At 54.3% G+C, this 15515-nt stretch overlaps 1 protein-coding gene across 6 annotated transcripts; it reads right to left on the bottom strand.

The window, feature by feature from the left end:
* Positions 1–168: 168 nt before the first annotated feature.
* Positions 169–15305, bottom strand: LACC1 (laccase domain containing 1). 6 transcript variants are annotated; one of them, XM_078614068.1, is made up of 6 exons: positions 9471–10197; positions 8316–8858; positions 7862–8043; positions 7169–7334; positions 5093–5318; positions 169–3023 (listed from the first exon to the last, which is right to left on the bottom strand). In XM_078614068.1, the coding sequence occupies exons 1-6, from the start codon at positions 9565–9567 to the stop codon at positions 2849–2851; spliced, it is 1389 nt and encodes a 462-aa protein (XP_078470194.1). In that variant the 5' UTR covers positions 9568–10197; the 3' UTR covers positions 169–2848. The 6 variants fall into 6 exon arrangements, with proteins under 6 accessions (XP_078470194.1, XP_078470199.1, XP_078470197.1 ...); XM_078614073.1 differs by having other exon boundaries at positions 2853–3023; positions 5194–5318; XM_078614071.1 differs by lacking the exons at positions 169–3023; positions 5093–5318; positions 9471–10197 and adding an exon at positions 13277–15305 and having other exon boundaries at positions 7181–8043.
* Between the last annotated feature and the right edge of the window lie 210 nt (positions 15306–15515).

Raw genomic sequence — 15515 nt, 5'->3', positions numbered from 1 at the left:
CCCCCCCCCTCAACAAATTCTGCATCTGCACCACATCTCACAACCCCCTTCCACCCCGCCGCCCCCCCCAAACGCATCGACACATTCGTCAATAACACTGCCGTGACCTTAAAGAGAATATATATAATCGGCAACGTTTTGGACAATGGCACTTCTTCACAACACATATCATATCGATATCTCACACCCGAGGTAGGAGACGGTGTTTATTTTACGTGTCCGCACCTCCGATTGGCACGGTTGGCTACGTACGGTGCAAAAGAAGTTCAACATACATACAGTACATACAATGAGTCGATTTAATCCGGTTAAACAGAGGAGGCTGACCAACTGTGATCCCGGTTACACATTCAATTCCTAATCTCGTGAACTGATTTCGTCGTACAAATTTGGACAACATCGTCGGATCCCTGTGGCTTGAATGACTAAACCGGGCGGTGATTATTTTTTTCCAACTCGCGTTTAGTGCAATTGTGCTGGTAAAGAGATGAACAGGATCGCGCTCTACCGAGGAATACATCATTCATTCTAAAGGCCCTCGCAAAAAACACGATCTCCACACTGCAAGTCGATCAGTGTCCCAAAAACGGTCCATTGCCTGAAACATCCGACAATGTATTTTTCATGTAAGACAATAACATCGCTATTTGACGAATGCGGCGAGTGGTGTCCGTTAGATTCGTGTGTTTTGGCCCTTCCGTTTTTGTTTATTTTAACGCGAGTAGTCCGCAGAACCGACGCCTAAAATCGGCGCGATGACAAGTTGGTGAGGGGGGGGTCAAGTTCGTTTATGTGGAGGCTATGTAACGTGCCGTAGACGTGGAACGCAGAAGCTGTCGCTCCTTGTGTGTGGCTCAAAGATCACTTGTGAATGAATCTCAGAAGCAGTTCCGTGGTGTCTGGTTCCACGGGCCGTTCTCCAACACAGGGTGAAAACAGACTGCTCTGCCAGATCTTCTTGGTTCTTTCGGTAAAGTCACGTTGAAGGGAAATAATAAAATAATAAAAGTAAAACATTATAAAATACAATTCTCACGACGTTTCGGCCACAAAGCAAGCAGCCGTCCTCAGGTGAAGAACAGGGCTGTCGGAAAGACAGCGTCTGAATGAACATCACCAAGCTTGGCAGCGTATATTTAAGCAGGGGTTAGAGGAGGAAGGGCGCCTTGACAAAATAATTTACATATCAATATAGGAATTTAGCATATTTATGGCAAATGCAGATATGGGATTAGTCACGACTTGTGGAATGTGTAGGTGGTGGGGGGGGTCTCAAAGTCATATTATGCTCGTGTATTATGTAGGATTAACAGTAATAAAGGGAGGAAGTAGGATTAGCAGTAATAAAGGGAGGGAAATTTTAATAGTAAGGAGCTGCAGCAGCCAAACCACCGCGTAAAAAACTAAAATATAAACTGCTGTGCCAGAGTTTTACATGGATCGTATGTCTAATGACACCATGTCCGTAGCACAATTGTAGTGACATGGGAGGGGAGGGGCTGCTGGGGGGCTCTGGGACCCTGGGCGGCCCAGACGCTTAAGCCCCTTGGCGCCACCAACGGGGGGGGGGCTGTGTGTGCTCTGTGGAATATCTGGGGGCGCACACAACCCCACCCCTCGTTGGGGACGAGGCATAAAAGGGCAGCTCCCTGGACGATCAGGGCCAGTTGTAGCTCAAGACCCAAGACCCAAGACCAGCCATCTTAGGACCCTGGGACGCTGTGAGGGCCAGTGGTGGGACTCTGGAACTCCCGGCTCTACGTCCTTGTGAGGGCGAGTTCCAGAGCGTAGCCAGAGTAGTGTATCTAGGCTGTGTACCTAGGCTGTGTACCTAGGCTGTAACAGAGTATCAGGACTGTTGGAGTGCTGTTGGATTGTAATAAAGAAGTTACCTCTGGAAGTGTCACCGAACCCGTTACACAATTGTTATTAAATAGGTCATGTACAAAAACAACGTTCTTAATCTACCCATCACCATAATCAGTATCCTCTGCCGTTTATCTTTTACTCGATTGCCTGCGTTTGTTTTCGTTCACCAAAAGCTTCGTCCAGATTGCCGATTCGGTCAACACAGAGAACCAGGCCGTGACGTTGCCACTGCTCCCCTCCCGCGAAGCTCCAACTCGTGATTCCAATTTCCTCCCTCTTCACGAAGGCCTCGGCAACGAGGCCCCATCGGCCCACCGTCTGCGCGCTCAAGAACTACGCCGCTCAACTCGACGTGGGCACAGTGGCGAGATGTTAACTACCTCGCCTGGTATGCAGGAGGTCGTGGGTTCGGTCCCGACCCCGACGCCTGCTGCTGTATATTTGGAGTTTGCGTGTCTGTGTCATCACCATCACGGTGGCTAGGAGATGTTAATTACCTCGCCTGGTATGCAGGAGGTCGTGGGTTCGATCCCGACCCTGACGCTTGCTGTTTATTTTGAGTTTGCGTGTCTCTGTCATCACCATCACGGTTGCTAGGAGATGTTAACTACCTCGCCTGGTATGCAGGAGGTCGTGGGTTCGATCCCGACCCCGATGCCTGCTGCTGTATATTTGGAGTTTGCACATCTCTCTCCCCCCATGTTAGTGTGGATTTTTCTCCGGGTCGTCCGATTTTTCCCTCCACGTTTAGATTCACCGCGAGTATTAGGCTGCTATAAATGTCCACGTGATAAGCCGCTTCGTCGCCCTATCACTTGTGGCTAAGTCGTTTTGGAAAAAAGCGCTACATAGCTCAGTGGGCCTTACCTGTCAAAATAAAAAATAGTTAAATAGTCAGTAGGTAGAGGCACGGTGGGGGGGGGGGGGGGGGAAGGGTGGGGGTGGAAGGGAGCGGTCACGTGTCTGGAAGGAGGCGTCACTAGCGCAGCGCGATGAAGCCCAGCATGGTGCCGAACTCGGAGCCGTCGCGGCGGTACGAGAAGAAGAGCTCCGGGTGGCACGAGGTGCACAGGGTGACGATGACGTCACGCTGGCCGGGCAATGTGCCGTCGTCGATATGCTCCGGCAGCACGCCGCTGCGCTCCAGCAGAATCCTGACGCGGGCAGAGCGAACATCGGTGGATCAACGGTGGCGGTGTCAACAACAACAACAACAACAACGACTACCACCACGAAGACCACCACTCGTATGCAACGCACCATGGGGAAGAGGGAGGCGTGCATCTTTGCGCTCGTATGTGTTTAACACGTAGGCTTTCGCGAATTGCCCGATGATGCTGGATGCAATTACCAGAGAAACGTCGTACTCAAAAATAGTAAATGTTGTGGTTTTACGCTTCAACACACCGGTGGGCTAAAGCAGTGAACTATTTGTCTTTTGTCAACGTGACACTTTTTTACTGATTGGCCGTGTCGGGTGGTGGAGGGTTACGACACATTTATAAATAACGCGATCTAAACCCAAAAACGTTGATTATGAATCGTATGTGTGTGTGTGTGTATTTTTAAAGGGGGTCAGGACAGTCGTTGGCAGAGGAGAAAAACGTGAACTTGAAGGTGGGCAAGGGAATCGACGGCAAAGACGGCTGGGGGGGGGGGGTAGAGAGTCGCAAACTACAAGAGAAGCAGATTAGAACGGTTGGCCACATACGGTGTGAAAGAAGTTCAACATACATACACACAAGGAGTGACCCCTCCCCCCCATCAGTGAACCCAGTAAACCTGTTTACACCATTGGAACCTCATTTGCCAGTAAAAATATGATAATTGGTTTTTTACCCTTCTATCTGGCATTATGACTGCAGGTATTGTGGTCTATGTAAAGGAAAGCTGTCTCTGGTGTGGACCAATCAACTTCAAGGACAGTGCATACATTATTAGAGTTATGTTTTTTGTTTGCATTATGACTGCAGGTATTGTGGTCTATGCAAACATGACTCCTTGTAAAAAAGGTATCAGTTTTGTTGCCAGATTGAAGGGTAAAAAAACTATTATCAAGTTCAACATACACACAAGGAGCGACCCCCCCCATCGGTGAACCCAGTAAACCTGTTTATGATAATGTCAGAATCAGAATACTTATTTATACTGGAGGAATCCGATGAGCTCCAAAGCTCTTTTTTCCTCACAGATGCCCAGCAGGACATATGTGGCCAATAGCCAATGTTGGTCCACGGCCGTGCACTCGCTACGGCCTTTCGTAACCAAATCAACTTGTAGTAGTAGGTTTTACCCTTTTAAACTGGTACAAAACTGACACCTTTATTCAAGGCATCATGTTTGCAATAACCGCAACACAAGTAGTCAAAAAAGCAAACAAAAAGAAGCAACTCTGATAATGATAATAATATGCACTGTCCTTGAAGTTGATTGGTCCACACCCGAGACGGCTTTCTTTAGAGCCTAGTCCCCATTGGTGTTGGAGCAGATGACACCAGAAGGCGTACAACTCAAACACAGTGCAATATCAGAGTATTGAGAGCTCGGGGTAAGCATTTACACTATGAGATTACCCCGAGCTCTCATACTATATTTTGCCACTGGTAAAAGAGATCTCACAGTGCAAATCAACTTGGTCAAGTCTGCCACCTGCGGCCAGGCAAGTTGATTCTGTCGTAGGGTCTCCGTCGCGTTTGTCGATGAGGTTCACCCGTTCGTTGGTCACCGTCACGCTCGACGATGAAGCGCACTTCGCCCGACGGGTAGTTTCATCGCGCATTTCACGAACGAAGCTGAACCCTGCACCTCGTTTCGAACATCCCGGTCGAAATATTTTCCGTATTTACCATAAATAAATACGCGTCAATCCGTCTCGCGGCGGAGCGCGGCTGCACGTACTGTGTGTACCGTATCTACGTCGCCGCACGTAGCCAATCGCGCAAATTGGAGATGCGGGGTGGGGTAGGGGGGAAGGACAACACACTAGACATAATTAGCAGTTCCACAGAGGTGAGTTTAAAGTACATCGAGCTATACGTGTGTGCATCTATTTCCAACTCGGACGGTTTCCTTCACTGTCAGCGCGATGGACCGCCGCACATTTGGGCTTGACACGTCAACGGTCGCACTAAAGGCGGACCCGGAGGGCCTTGCCGATGAAGAACACCGAACTAGCGGATTGCCGTGTGAGACCCGTCGCGACCATCGTCCGTGCGCCCGGCACCTGGTGGCCTTGCGCAAGTCGGCGTTCGTCGTCCCGTCCGCCAGGTGGTGCAGGCACGTCGCGTCGATGGCCGAGAACTGGGCAGCCACCTCAGGGCCCACCTGGAAGCAGCAGGGCCCGATGGAGGGACCCAGCACGACCCTGAGATCCCGCGGCGAGCAGCCCAGCTCCGTCACCATGGCGCGCACCGCCACGCCGCCGATGCCCCCCACGGTGCCGCGCCAGCCTGCCGGGGCACGACGCAACGTCGGCACGCACGCGCACGGTGACAAAGATCCCCCCACGTAGCACACACGCGCATCGCTTTTGGGGCAAGTGCTGTTTGCAAACACTATTTTTAAAAAATGTTTTACTCAACTCCTTGACCTGCACAGCATCAGCGGGTCCTCATCAAACAGTGGACTGACAAAAGTCTGTACATGTTCGCCGACATTTCAATAACAGGGCTCAGTCATGGGCGGACATGTCTTGAGCCTCGACTTGGGCAGGAATTGGACAGCTGGACTGGCTGGAACCGGCATTCCAGACGTCAGGGACAGCAACAGAGCAGGAGGAAACTCCCATTGAGCACACACGCATTCACACGTGGACACACCACTCACGTGCCCTGTGCGTGGCGTGTACGAGCTGTGTAGGGTGTGGATGGGTTAGTCGCGTCGTAGCAGGGCTGCATGTGTTGTGGCCGGGCTGACTGCGTGTGTTGTGGATGACCAGCGTGCGTGTCCTGGCCAGGCAGGGTGTGTGTTGTGGCCGCGAGGGTGTGTTGTGTCTGGGCGGTGCGTGTGTTGTGGATGACCAGCGTGCGTGTCCTGGCCAGGCAGGGTGTGTGTTGTGGCCGCGAGGGTGTGTTGTGTCTGGCCGGTGCGTGTGTTGTGAATGATCTGCGTATGTTGGGGCCATGGCAGCGCGTGCGTAGTGTCCGGGCAAGCGAGCGCGTGCGTAGTGTCCGGGCAAGCGAGCGCGTGCGTTGTGTCCGGGCAAGCGAGCGCGTGCGTTGTGTCCGGGCAAGCGAGCGTGTGCGTTGTGTCCGGGCAAGCGAGCGCGTGCGTAGTGTCCGGGCAAGCGAGCGCGTGCGTAGTGTCCGGGCAAGCGAGCGCGTGCGTTGTGTCCGGGCAAGCGAGCGCGTGCGTAGTGTCCGGGCAAGCGAGCGCGTGCGTTGTGTCCGGGCAAGCGAGCGCGTGCGTAGTGTCCGGGCAAGCGAGCGCGTGCGTTGTGTCCGGGCAAGCGAGCGCGTGCGTTGTGTCCGGGCAAGCGAGCGCGTGCGTAGTGTCCGGGCAAGCGAGCGCGTGCGTTGTGTCCGGGCAAGCGAGCGCGTGCGTTGTGTCCGGGCAAGCGAGCGCGTGCGTAGTGTCCGGGCAAGCGAGCGCGTGCGTTGTGTCCGGGCAAGCGAGCGCGTGCGTAGTGTCCGGGCAAGCGAGCGCGTGCGTAGTGTCCGGGCAAGCGAGCGCGTGCGTAGTGTCCGGGCAAGCGAGCGCGTGCGTTGTGTCCGGGCAAGCGAGCGCGTGCGTAGTGTCCGGGCAAGCGAGCGCGTGCGTTGTGTCCGGGCAAGCGAGCGCGTGCGTAGTGTCCGGGCAAGCGAGCGCGTGCGTTGTGTCCGGGCAAGCGAGCGCGTGCGTTGTGTCCGGGCAAGCGAGCGCGTGCGTAGTGTCCGGGCAAGCGAGCGCGTGCGTTGTGTCCGGGCAAGCGAGCGCGTGCGTTGTGTCCGGGCAAGCGAGCGCGTGCGTAGTGTCCGGGCAAGCGAGCGCGTGCGTTGTGTCCGGGCAAGCGAGCGCGTGCGTAGTGTCCGGGCAAGCGAGCGCGTGCGTTGTGTCCGGGCAAGCGAGCGCGTGCGTAGTGTCCGGGCAAGCGAGCGCGTGCGTTGTGTCCGGGCAAGCGAGCGCGTGCGTAGTGTCCGGGCAAGCGAGCGCGTGCGTTGTGTCCGGGCAAGCGAGCGCGTGCGTTGTGTCCGGGCAAGCGAGCGCGTGCGTAGTGTCCGGGCAAGCGAGCGCGTGCGTTGTGTCCGGGCAAGCGAGCGCGTGCGTAGTGTCCGGCGCGGCGTTGTGGCCGTGGCTCCGCGTGGCTCCGCGTGGTGAGTACCAGAATGCACGGCGCCGCACGCCCCGCGGACGGGGTCGGCCAGCAGCAGTGGGATGCAGTCGGCGCCCGGTGCGCCGAGCGTGACGCCGGGCCGCGCCGTCAGGAGGCCGTCGTACTCCGCCGGCTCCTCGGTGCCCAGCACCCACACGGCGGTGCTGTGGCACACCTGGTGCGACACGTCAACGTCAAACCGGTGTGCGTGGGTCTGTGTGGGGTCCGTGTGGGGTCTGTGTAGGGTCTGTGTGGGGTCCGTGTGGGGTTCGTGTGGGGTCTGTGTGGGGTCTGTGTGGGGTCCGTGTGGGGTTCGTGTGTGTGTCTGTGTGGGGTCTGTGTAGGTCTGTGTGGGGTCTGTGTGGGGTCTGTGTGGGGTCTGTGTGGGGTCCGTGTGGGGTCTGTGTGGGGTCCGTGTGGGGTCTGTGTGGGGTCTGTGTGGGGTCTGTGTGGGGTCCGTGTGGGGTCTGTGTGGGGTCGGTGTGGGGTCTGTGTGGGGTCCGTGTGGGGTCTGTGTGTAGGGTCTGTGTGTATGGTCTGTGTGGGGTCTGTGTGGGGTCTCTGTGGGGTCTGTGTGGGGTCCGTGTGGGGTCTGTGTGTAGGGTCTGTGTGTAGGGTCTGTGTGGGCTCTGTGTGGGGTCTGTGTGGGGTCTGTGTGGGGTCCGTGTGGGGTCTGTGTGGGGTCCGTGCGCGTCGCTGTGCCTTGGGAGTGCGGAGCGAGTCGAGCGCGAATCCCGCGGCCTGTGCCAGGCGCCGCTTGTTCTCGACGGTGGCGCCCGGCGGGTCGCGCCGTCGCACGGAGCGCGACAGGTTCAGAGAGCTCATCCCGCGCAGGTGAGACACGCCGCCCTGGCGCGTGCTGAACCCGTGCAGGAAGCGCTCTCCTGCACGCCACGCACGCCGCACGGACGACGCGCAAACACGCACGGCCGTGTCGCCTGTGTCGCCTACACGGGCTGCCGGGCAAGTGCTGTCGGTGGAGCAACGATAAACCGCTAGAATGGGAAGGTGTTGCCCAGCGGTGTGCACGGCCGTCTTTGTCTCCCCCGGTGCTCGTGTTTAACACGCCGCGATGGAACACGGGGGAGCGGTGGGTCTTGTGGTGCGGTGCCCGTGGCGGGCACGGCTACGCCGTAGGGACGAGGGGTACGCTCACCTGGGATGAGCGGCGAACGCAGAACGCGCACCGGTCCCGTAATGGCGGGCAGGCCTCTGAAGCAGGCCTCGACGTCGGCGCGCACGGCCGCCAACTCGGCGGGGCTCGGCTCGCTCGGCACGCCGGGCTCCGTGGCGTCCACCTCGACGTGGTACACGGGCGTGAACATCTCGGCCGCGTAGGCGCCCAGCAGCGCCGCGCGGCGGTGCCCGCCCGTGCGCACGGTCACCCTGGCGAGCGCCAGCTCGTCCACGCGGCCCTTGGCGAGGTAGAAGAGGCGGGCGACGCTGTCGTCGCGCAGGACGTGGCACGGCGGCGCGAAGCCCGGGGTCTCGGACGAGGCCGGGTCCTTGAAGGCGGCAGTGACGGCGGCGGCGGCGTCGTCGGCGTCGTCGCTGGGAGAGCAGAGCACGAGGAGGAGCGAGGGGCGGCCGCGGCCGGAGGAGAGACGCGGGGCCGCCGGGAGGAAGGAGGCCGGGTCACCTCGGAATGCCGGGCCCAGGCCGGGAAGGTCGAGCAGCAGCGCTTCTCCCGCCATTGCACCTGGCGAGACATTTATCACTCGGCTCACACCTTGGTCGCTCGCTCGTTCGCTCGCTCGCTGGGACGGCCACCGAGAGAGCGACGTTACCTTCTGCCAGGGATACATAGCGAGGTTGGGCAGAAACGAATTCGAAAATCCAAAAATGTGACCACCACCACCACTGGCCAACACCGCCGTCACCACCAACGCCACCACCACCGACGCCGCCGCCGCCACCACCGCTAACACCACCGCCACCACCGCCACCGCCACCACCACCACGAACGCCACCACCACCAACGCCACCACACCGCCACTGCCACCACCACAACTACCGCCGCCACCATTATCACCACTGCCGCCGCCACCATCGCAACATCGACGGGCGAACGCAATCTCCACCACTACCACCACTCAAGGCAGATCAATTGCAGACCACTGATGATGACGATGGGTCATGGGTCATGGCCACTGTGAGCAACAGAGCCGACGGGCGCCCCAGCACGGCGTCACACTTGGGGTCAGAGGCGGGGTCAGAGGTGGGGTCAGAGGTGAGGTCAGAGGTGGGGTCACAGAGAGCGGGTGGGCCCCCATTCATGACTAGTTGGTGAGGGTTAACGTCGGCTACTTACTCGCGGTGAGTGTGCTAGTTGGTGAGGGTGAGTAGGGGGATACTTGAAGTACTAGTGGCTGGCCGGCTGGTTGCTGGTGGACAGGATCCAGTGGCATGGCTCGCACTCGGGGGCTAGATGGATAGGGTGAAGAAGGTTCGGGCTAGCCTTGGTTTGGCGACAATATTTCTATGCCACCAAAACAACAACATCATCTTTCGATTTAAAGCTTTCGTGACTGCAGGGATTCATCTTCTTGGTTCTTTCGGTAAAGTCACGTAGAAGAGAAGTAATAAAATAATAAAAATAAAACACAATAAAATAATTCTCACGACGTTTCGGCCACAACACAAGCAGCCGTCCTCATTATGTTTTAATTTTTATTATTTTATTACTTCCCTTCTACGTGACTTTACCGAAAGAACCAAGAACCAAAAACAACAACAGCATCGGCGATCTCTGTGGGGCTAGGGCAGGCCTCCTAAAACTGTAGATTCGCTATAAATAGCGCCACATATCTACAAACTAAGCCTGGCGGTGTCTACAAACTAAGCTAGTCTGTATAGTTTGTAGATATGCACAGTTTTAGGAGGCCTGGGCTAGGGGCCAGGCCGATCGCTCTCGGGACAAGCCGTGGTGACGATTGTCCCGTCGTTGACGCCAGGACCCCTCTCGACAAACGAGACTCCGCCTGTACCTCCAACGAGCGCCGTTGGCTTACGTCCGGCGCGAAAGAAGTTCAACATGCAGTACGTACACACGCAGGCGACGACTGCGCAGCGAACATCCTGGCTGCCTTTGAGTTGGTTTAACGAAAATCGATTTGAATGTTCATGGCTTCTGTGAAACAGCCGGGGGTCTGGGCTTACATTGCTCTGTTCCTCGTGTAAAAAAAATGAAGACACGGACGCACAATCAACTTGTACTAACCTCCAAAAGCTTCCTCATTGCGAGCAATGTAGCCAATTGGCTGGATTCTTGTTTCCTGGTTGCCGGGAACTTTGCCCCAGAAGCAGATGGCGGATTGCACCCTCTGCTGGCCGCGAAAGTGGACATCGATATGGTGGTGGGAGCTTTCTTGCCAGTATCAAAATACTACAATATATGTTTTACCATTTGTGGCAATATAAGAGGTGTGTTAAGACGTTAAAACACCAAACAGAATCCCTTTTCAAGGACAGGATACCTTGAGATCGTCGAACGAATATGTACAGATTATTTTTACAAGATTAAAATTAAATTGTGTAAAAACTTAAACTATAAATTAACAAATTTAAATTACAAGATTAATTTGAAAGTGTTTGACAAATTAAACTTGATTATTTCTGGGGTCAAAAGAATTTAGATGCAATTGATTTTAGAGAAATTTATAAACATCGAAAGGAAACCACCGACTTTTATTCAGCACATCAAATTTGATTAATTCTGGGGTCAAAATAATACTTTTTAGTGCAAGTAAAAGTGTGTGAATTAAAAAACAATTTAGTATTACCAAATGTATTTTAACTTAAATCTTAACCATTATGTGACGCAAAGATAAGTGATGAAATATGGCAGGGAATGGAGTCCGCAATGTAAAGTATACAAACGGTATTGTTTAAGAATAATATAATGGAGAAAAAAAACTAAATAGACGCAGTTTGTTCCGTTTAACACGTAGGAGGCTTTCGCGAGCAATATCCATCATAGAGCTGTTTTTTTTTGGGTTAGATCTCGTAAATATAAATGTGTCGTTAAACCCGCCACCACCCGACACACAGCCAATCGGTAAAGTTTTGTCACGTAAACAAAACGCGCCAATGAGTTACTAGTTCGGCACACCACGGAGGTAATTACGACTTATTTTGTTTAAAAGTCAGCTGTGGTTGTCACCACCCGCCCAGGCTCGGTTCTTCCACTCGAGGCCATTTGAGCGCTGCCCCACCAAGCAAATGGAGATGAGAAATAATACTGGTAGGAACCCCCTGGTTACACCAGCCCACAGGGGATTATTGTGTCCGTCCGTCCGTCGTGCATCCAAAAATGGGAGGGGTGGGGCTGGGTGGAGAGGGGAGGGTGGGGAGGGGCTGGATGGGGAGGAGCTGGTCATCCCGTGGTGCCCTTATAAATCTCAACGGTTAACCTACTCACGCCGGCTTGTGCCTGCCCTCACAGTCGGGCATAGTTGCGGAATACACCACGCCGCCGTTGACCCTGGCCATTGACCGAGCAACCCAACGTTCCTACCAGCTCCCTCCGCAGGAAAGTAAAAAAACTTTGCTATAAATAGTTTTGTTGTTTTAAAATTTAAAATGATTCTTTCAACGTGAATTGCCTAATGAAGATAACATTTTAAGTTGTTCACGTGAGAAACCGCTGCTGCAAAGCCACAGTCGCGATTTGTGCCCCGGGGAGGTCTCGGGGCGGCTGTGAAGGCGTCCTCCGAGTGAGAGATTCCCCGTCTTCAGTCATCGCGTATTGAAACGGCTGTACGCCGTATGGACCTGAAAACTCAATATCCCTGTACAAGAATACGGGGTTAAACCTTGTGGGGTTGACACGGTGTGGGTTTCTGACCCGTGGTGGACGCTGCTGCTCAGAGGTCGCAAACGGGTTTTGATTCCTTACCCGTACCCGTACACGGCCGCACCAGGGTCGTAAACGGGTACCCGTACCCGGCCGTACCCGTACCCTACCCGGCCGGGTACGAGTAGGGTACGGGTATCGAGTACCCGATTGCGACCTCTGGGATGAAGCCATGTTGCAGGCGCGGGTGGGTTGATTCTAGGAACTTGAATTGTGAGAAGAGACAAGACGTTGGGAAATGAGTGACAAACGGTTACTCACCAGTGACTCACGGCCTACCCGTACCCGGCCGCACCAGGGTCGCAAACAGGTAGCCGGGTATCGGGTAGGGTACGGGTATCGGGTACCCGGTTGCGACCTCTGCTGCTGCTGCTGCGTTGTTAGCGATGCTCAAAATTAACTAAACCTCAACACGTGAGTCAATCATTGCCACGTGGTGTGGCCTCAACATTGAACAAAAACGAATTGTTCAGGCGACAAGGTCACTGCTGAACGAAGGCCTCCCATTGTTGCGCGCGTTCGACCGAGCTGGTCAGTGCGCGGGTTGCTGTGAGCCCGAGGGTCACCCGCTCACGTGTGCGAGCTCGTGAGCGGGGGTCGAACTCGGGCCCGCCAGGGTTCGTAGCCGCAGCGCGCTAACCGCCGCGCCACCGCTCCACATTTCACGTTGTCGTCTGCGCTCCGCAAACGTAAGAGCAAAACGAGAGGAACGCTCTCCGCTGAAGCCATCTCGTCCTAACCAGCAGCAGCAGCAGACATCCACATTGGCAATTCATCTCGTGAGTAAACAGGATTGCCGTACGCAAGAAGACAGATGCATAGAGACTCGTAGAGATACCGAGCTGCTCATAGAAGCCCATTAAAGACAGACCACGCAGTACGTAAAGTTCATGGGGCTGTGGACACACAACGCAAGCCACGCACCGAATCGTGACCCGCGCCTCTGATGAGCGCGGTTGGCTACGTGCGGTGCGAACGAAGTTCAAGATGGCATCGACTGTAATCTGCACTCCTTCAACAGAGGAGGAAGAGCAAAACGACACCGACCTCTCTCCTGAATCCCTCTTGTCCTGCCAGCAGCAGCAGCAGCAGCAAACATCGACTCTTGAACCACAATGCCGCCACAATAGGCGAGAATAAGAAGCCCACGCGGACACGCGCAACGGACTTCTCCATTCACAACCCCCTTTCCCCCAGGACTCATTCATTCACAACCCTCCCAGGACTCATTCATACATCAGCGGTGCCGCATGGCGACTCACCTGGAAAGCGATGGCGTGAAGAACGACGACGACGATGATGGATGGGACCACAAAATATCGATGGCGCGCTTGAAGCGGTCCTATCGCGAACGCGTCCGCCACGTGCGCTGTGACCGATTCAAGAGCCGAATGGCTCACAGGGCTATACCTAATCAATTAACTTGAACTTGAACCAACTACGAACAGCTTGCCCCGACCGCTCGTAATCTCTCGTGTCGACGAGCACGAGTTTCACTTCCTCGGCCGCTGCTCACCCCTTGTTTGTCCAACTCGGCGCGAACGACACGACGTAGGACTGCACCTCGGGTGCCTTATATTCACACGCGCGCCACACAGTCTACGAATTACTCGACTTCCTCTGTGACTCAAGACAACAGAAAGATCACAGTCGCGAAACGTCAGTCACCACGACAGCCCCAGGCCGTGGGGGATTTACCAGGCCGTTCGATCGACTCGACGATTCATTTGCCTGCAATTCAAATGTACGAGGGGGGGGGGAAATATAACTTCCCCCATCAGGGTGAGGTGGTGGCGTCAATGGTTAGCACTGCACTCCAGCGATAAAAATCGCCTCCTGATCCATAATAAAGCATTTTTTTGGGGGTAAATTTGTCGTTAAACCCACCACCACCCGACACTGACGATTCGTAAGGTTTGTCACGTAAACAAACAAAAAATTGGATGGATTTTGGTTGCGAAAACCAACGTGTTAAACGGACCGAGCGTCCAGAGTTTGATTCCCAGCTAATGCCAAGTGATATCTCAACGAATCAGGGCAGCCAAGGTCACCAACCGGCGTGGTGAAGTATGGTCAACTCCGCCCTCGCCTTTCAAACCACACTAATCCAGCAGCATCTGCTTTAGAAAACTCGAGACCGATTGCAGATGTGGGTCTTCTTCAATAAATGCTGCTGGGTTTTTAAATGATGTTGATCAGAGCGAACCGTATCAGAACATTACATGGATTGCTTATACTGGTAGGAACCACCTAGTTCCACCAGCCCACAGGGGATTATTGTGTCCGTTCGTCCGTTGTGAATCCAAAAATTGGAGGGGTGGGGCTGGGTGGGGAGGGGCTGGTCACCCCGTGGTGCCCTTATAAAACTCCATTTAACCTACTCACGCCGGCTTGTGCCCACCCTCACAGTCGGGCATATTTGCGGAATACACCACGCCGCCGTTGACCGAGAAACCCAACGTTCCTACCAGCTCCCTCCGCAAGAATGTTGTCCATGTTTCCTCTATGATACCGTAGCAGGGTTGCCACGTGTCCAGGATTAAGCCGTACAGTCCGGGAATTGGCATGGGTATTCCAGTGCAGGAAGCAATTTGTACCGACATATGGCACTGTTATCGTTAACATGTTTACAGCATTCTGCATCATATTAATTTGATTGTTTCACGAGATGAGAACCCAAGAAACCAGGACAGTCTCGTTTCCATTCGTCTGCCAGTAAGTCGGTGGTTGTTGCTTTGTATGCTCCAAATGGATTTGCAAATTTGGCAGTTATTGATTTGCTAATTTGGCAATGTTATTCAGACGGTGTATTATTGTTGTAGCGTTCTAACCCCGTGCCCCTACTGGGCATGTGTAAAATAGCTTTATAGCTCAACGGATTCCTCCAGTCGAAATAAATATTGCTGCTCCGATTGTTTTAATAAGGGCCGCAGGAATTACCATGTATGGGGGCTGCTGGAATCGAACAGCGAACTTCTTGCAACAATTGTCGGACACGCTACCGCTTAGGCCAGGTCACCACCGTGTTAGGCTGACCAATGGATATGTCCGGGTTGGCTTCGTAAACAAACAAATCTGGAAATCCAAGATCACAGGCATGGTGGCAGTGTGTCGTGGACAAGGACCCACAGTGTCCTGGCCTCAATGTAAAGCAGCATGTCATGAGAACTCGGGAGTGGTGGGGGGGGTGTCCGAATTTCAGAACGAGGGTCATTAAAGTGCACGCAGAATAATGCATTTGCTCCGAGTTTGTAAAAAAAAACAGAAAACCCGTTTGGGAAGTTATGGTGTCACAAGGGTATTTGTAATGCATCTGATTTGCACGTCGCGTGACAATGGCCAACGTCCACGCATGTTAGAAATGCTGTATTTTCATTTCCACATTGGGGAAGGGAGCTTATGCTACATCACATTCGCATAAATACCGCGGTTTTTTGCAGTAGGGAATGCACCTGACTTTCCGCGACGGCGGCTTAGCCAAGCGTACATTTGATCTTCTTT

Source organism: Lampetra planeri, chromosome 43 (assembly GCF_965212315.1).
Source record: "Lampetra planeri chromosome 43, kcLamPlan1.2.h2, whole genome shotgun sequence".
Classification (NCBI taxonomy): domain Eukaryota; kingdom Metazoa; phylum Chordata; class Hyperoartia; order Petromyzontiformes; family Petromyzontidae; genus Lampetra; species Lampetra planeri.
The sequence above is the reverse complement of the archived record's forward strand: the minus strand, read 5'-3'. Positions and strand labels throughout refer to the sequence as shown.

Bases quoted from the DNA above. Each gene is read 5' to 3' on its own strand.
- LACC1 (XM_078614067.1), bottom strand. From the start codon at position 9,567: ATGCCACTGGATCCTGTCCACCAGCAACCAGCCGGCCAGCCACTAGTA. The intron at 8,859-9,470 runs GTAAGTAGCCGA...ATGTCTCGCCAG, and splicing joins AACTAGCACACTCACCGCGA to GTGCAATGGCGGGAGAAGCG. The intron at 8,044-8,315 runs GTGAGCGTACCC...CGTGGCGTGCAG, and splicing joins GCGTTCGCCGCTCATCCCAG to GAGAGCGCTTCCTGCACGGG.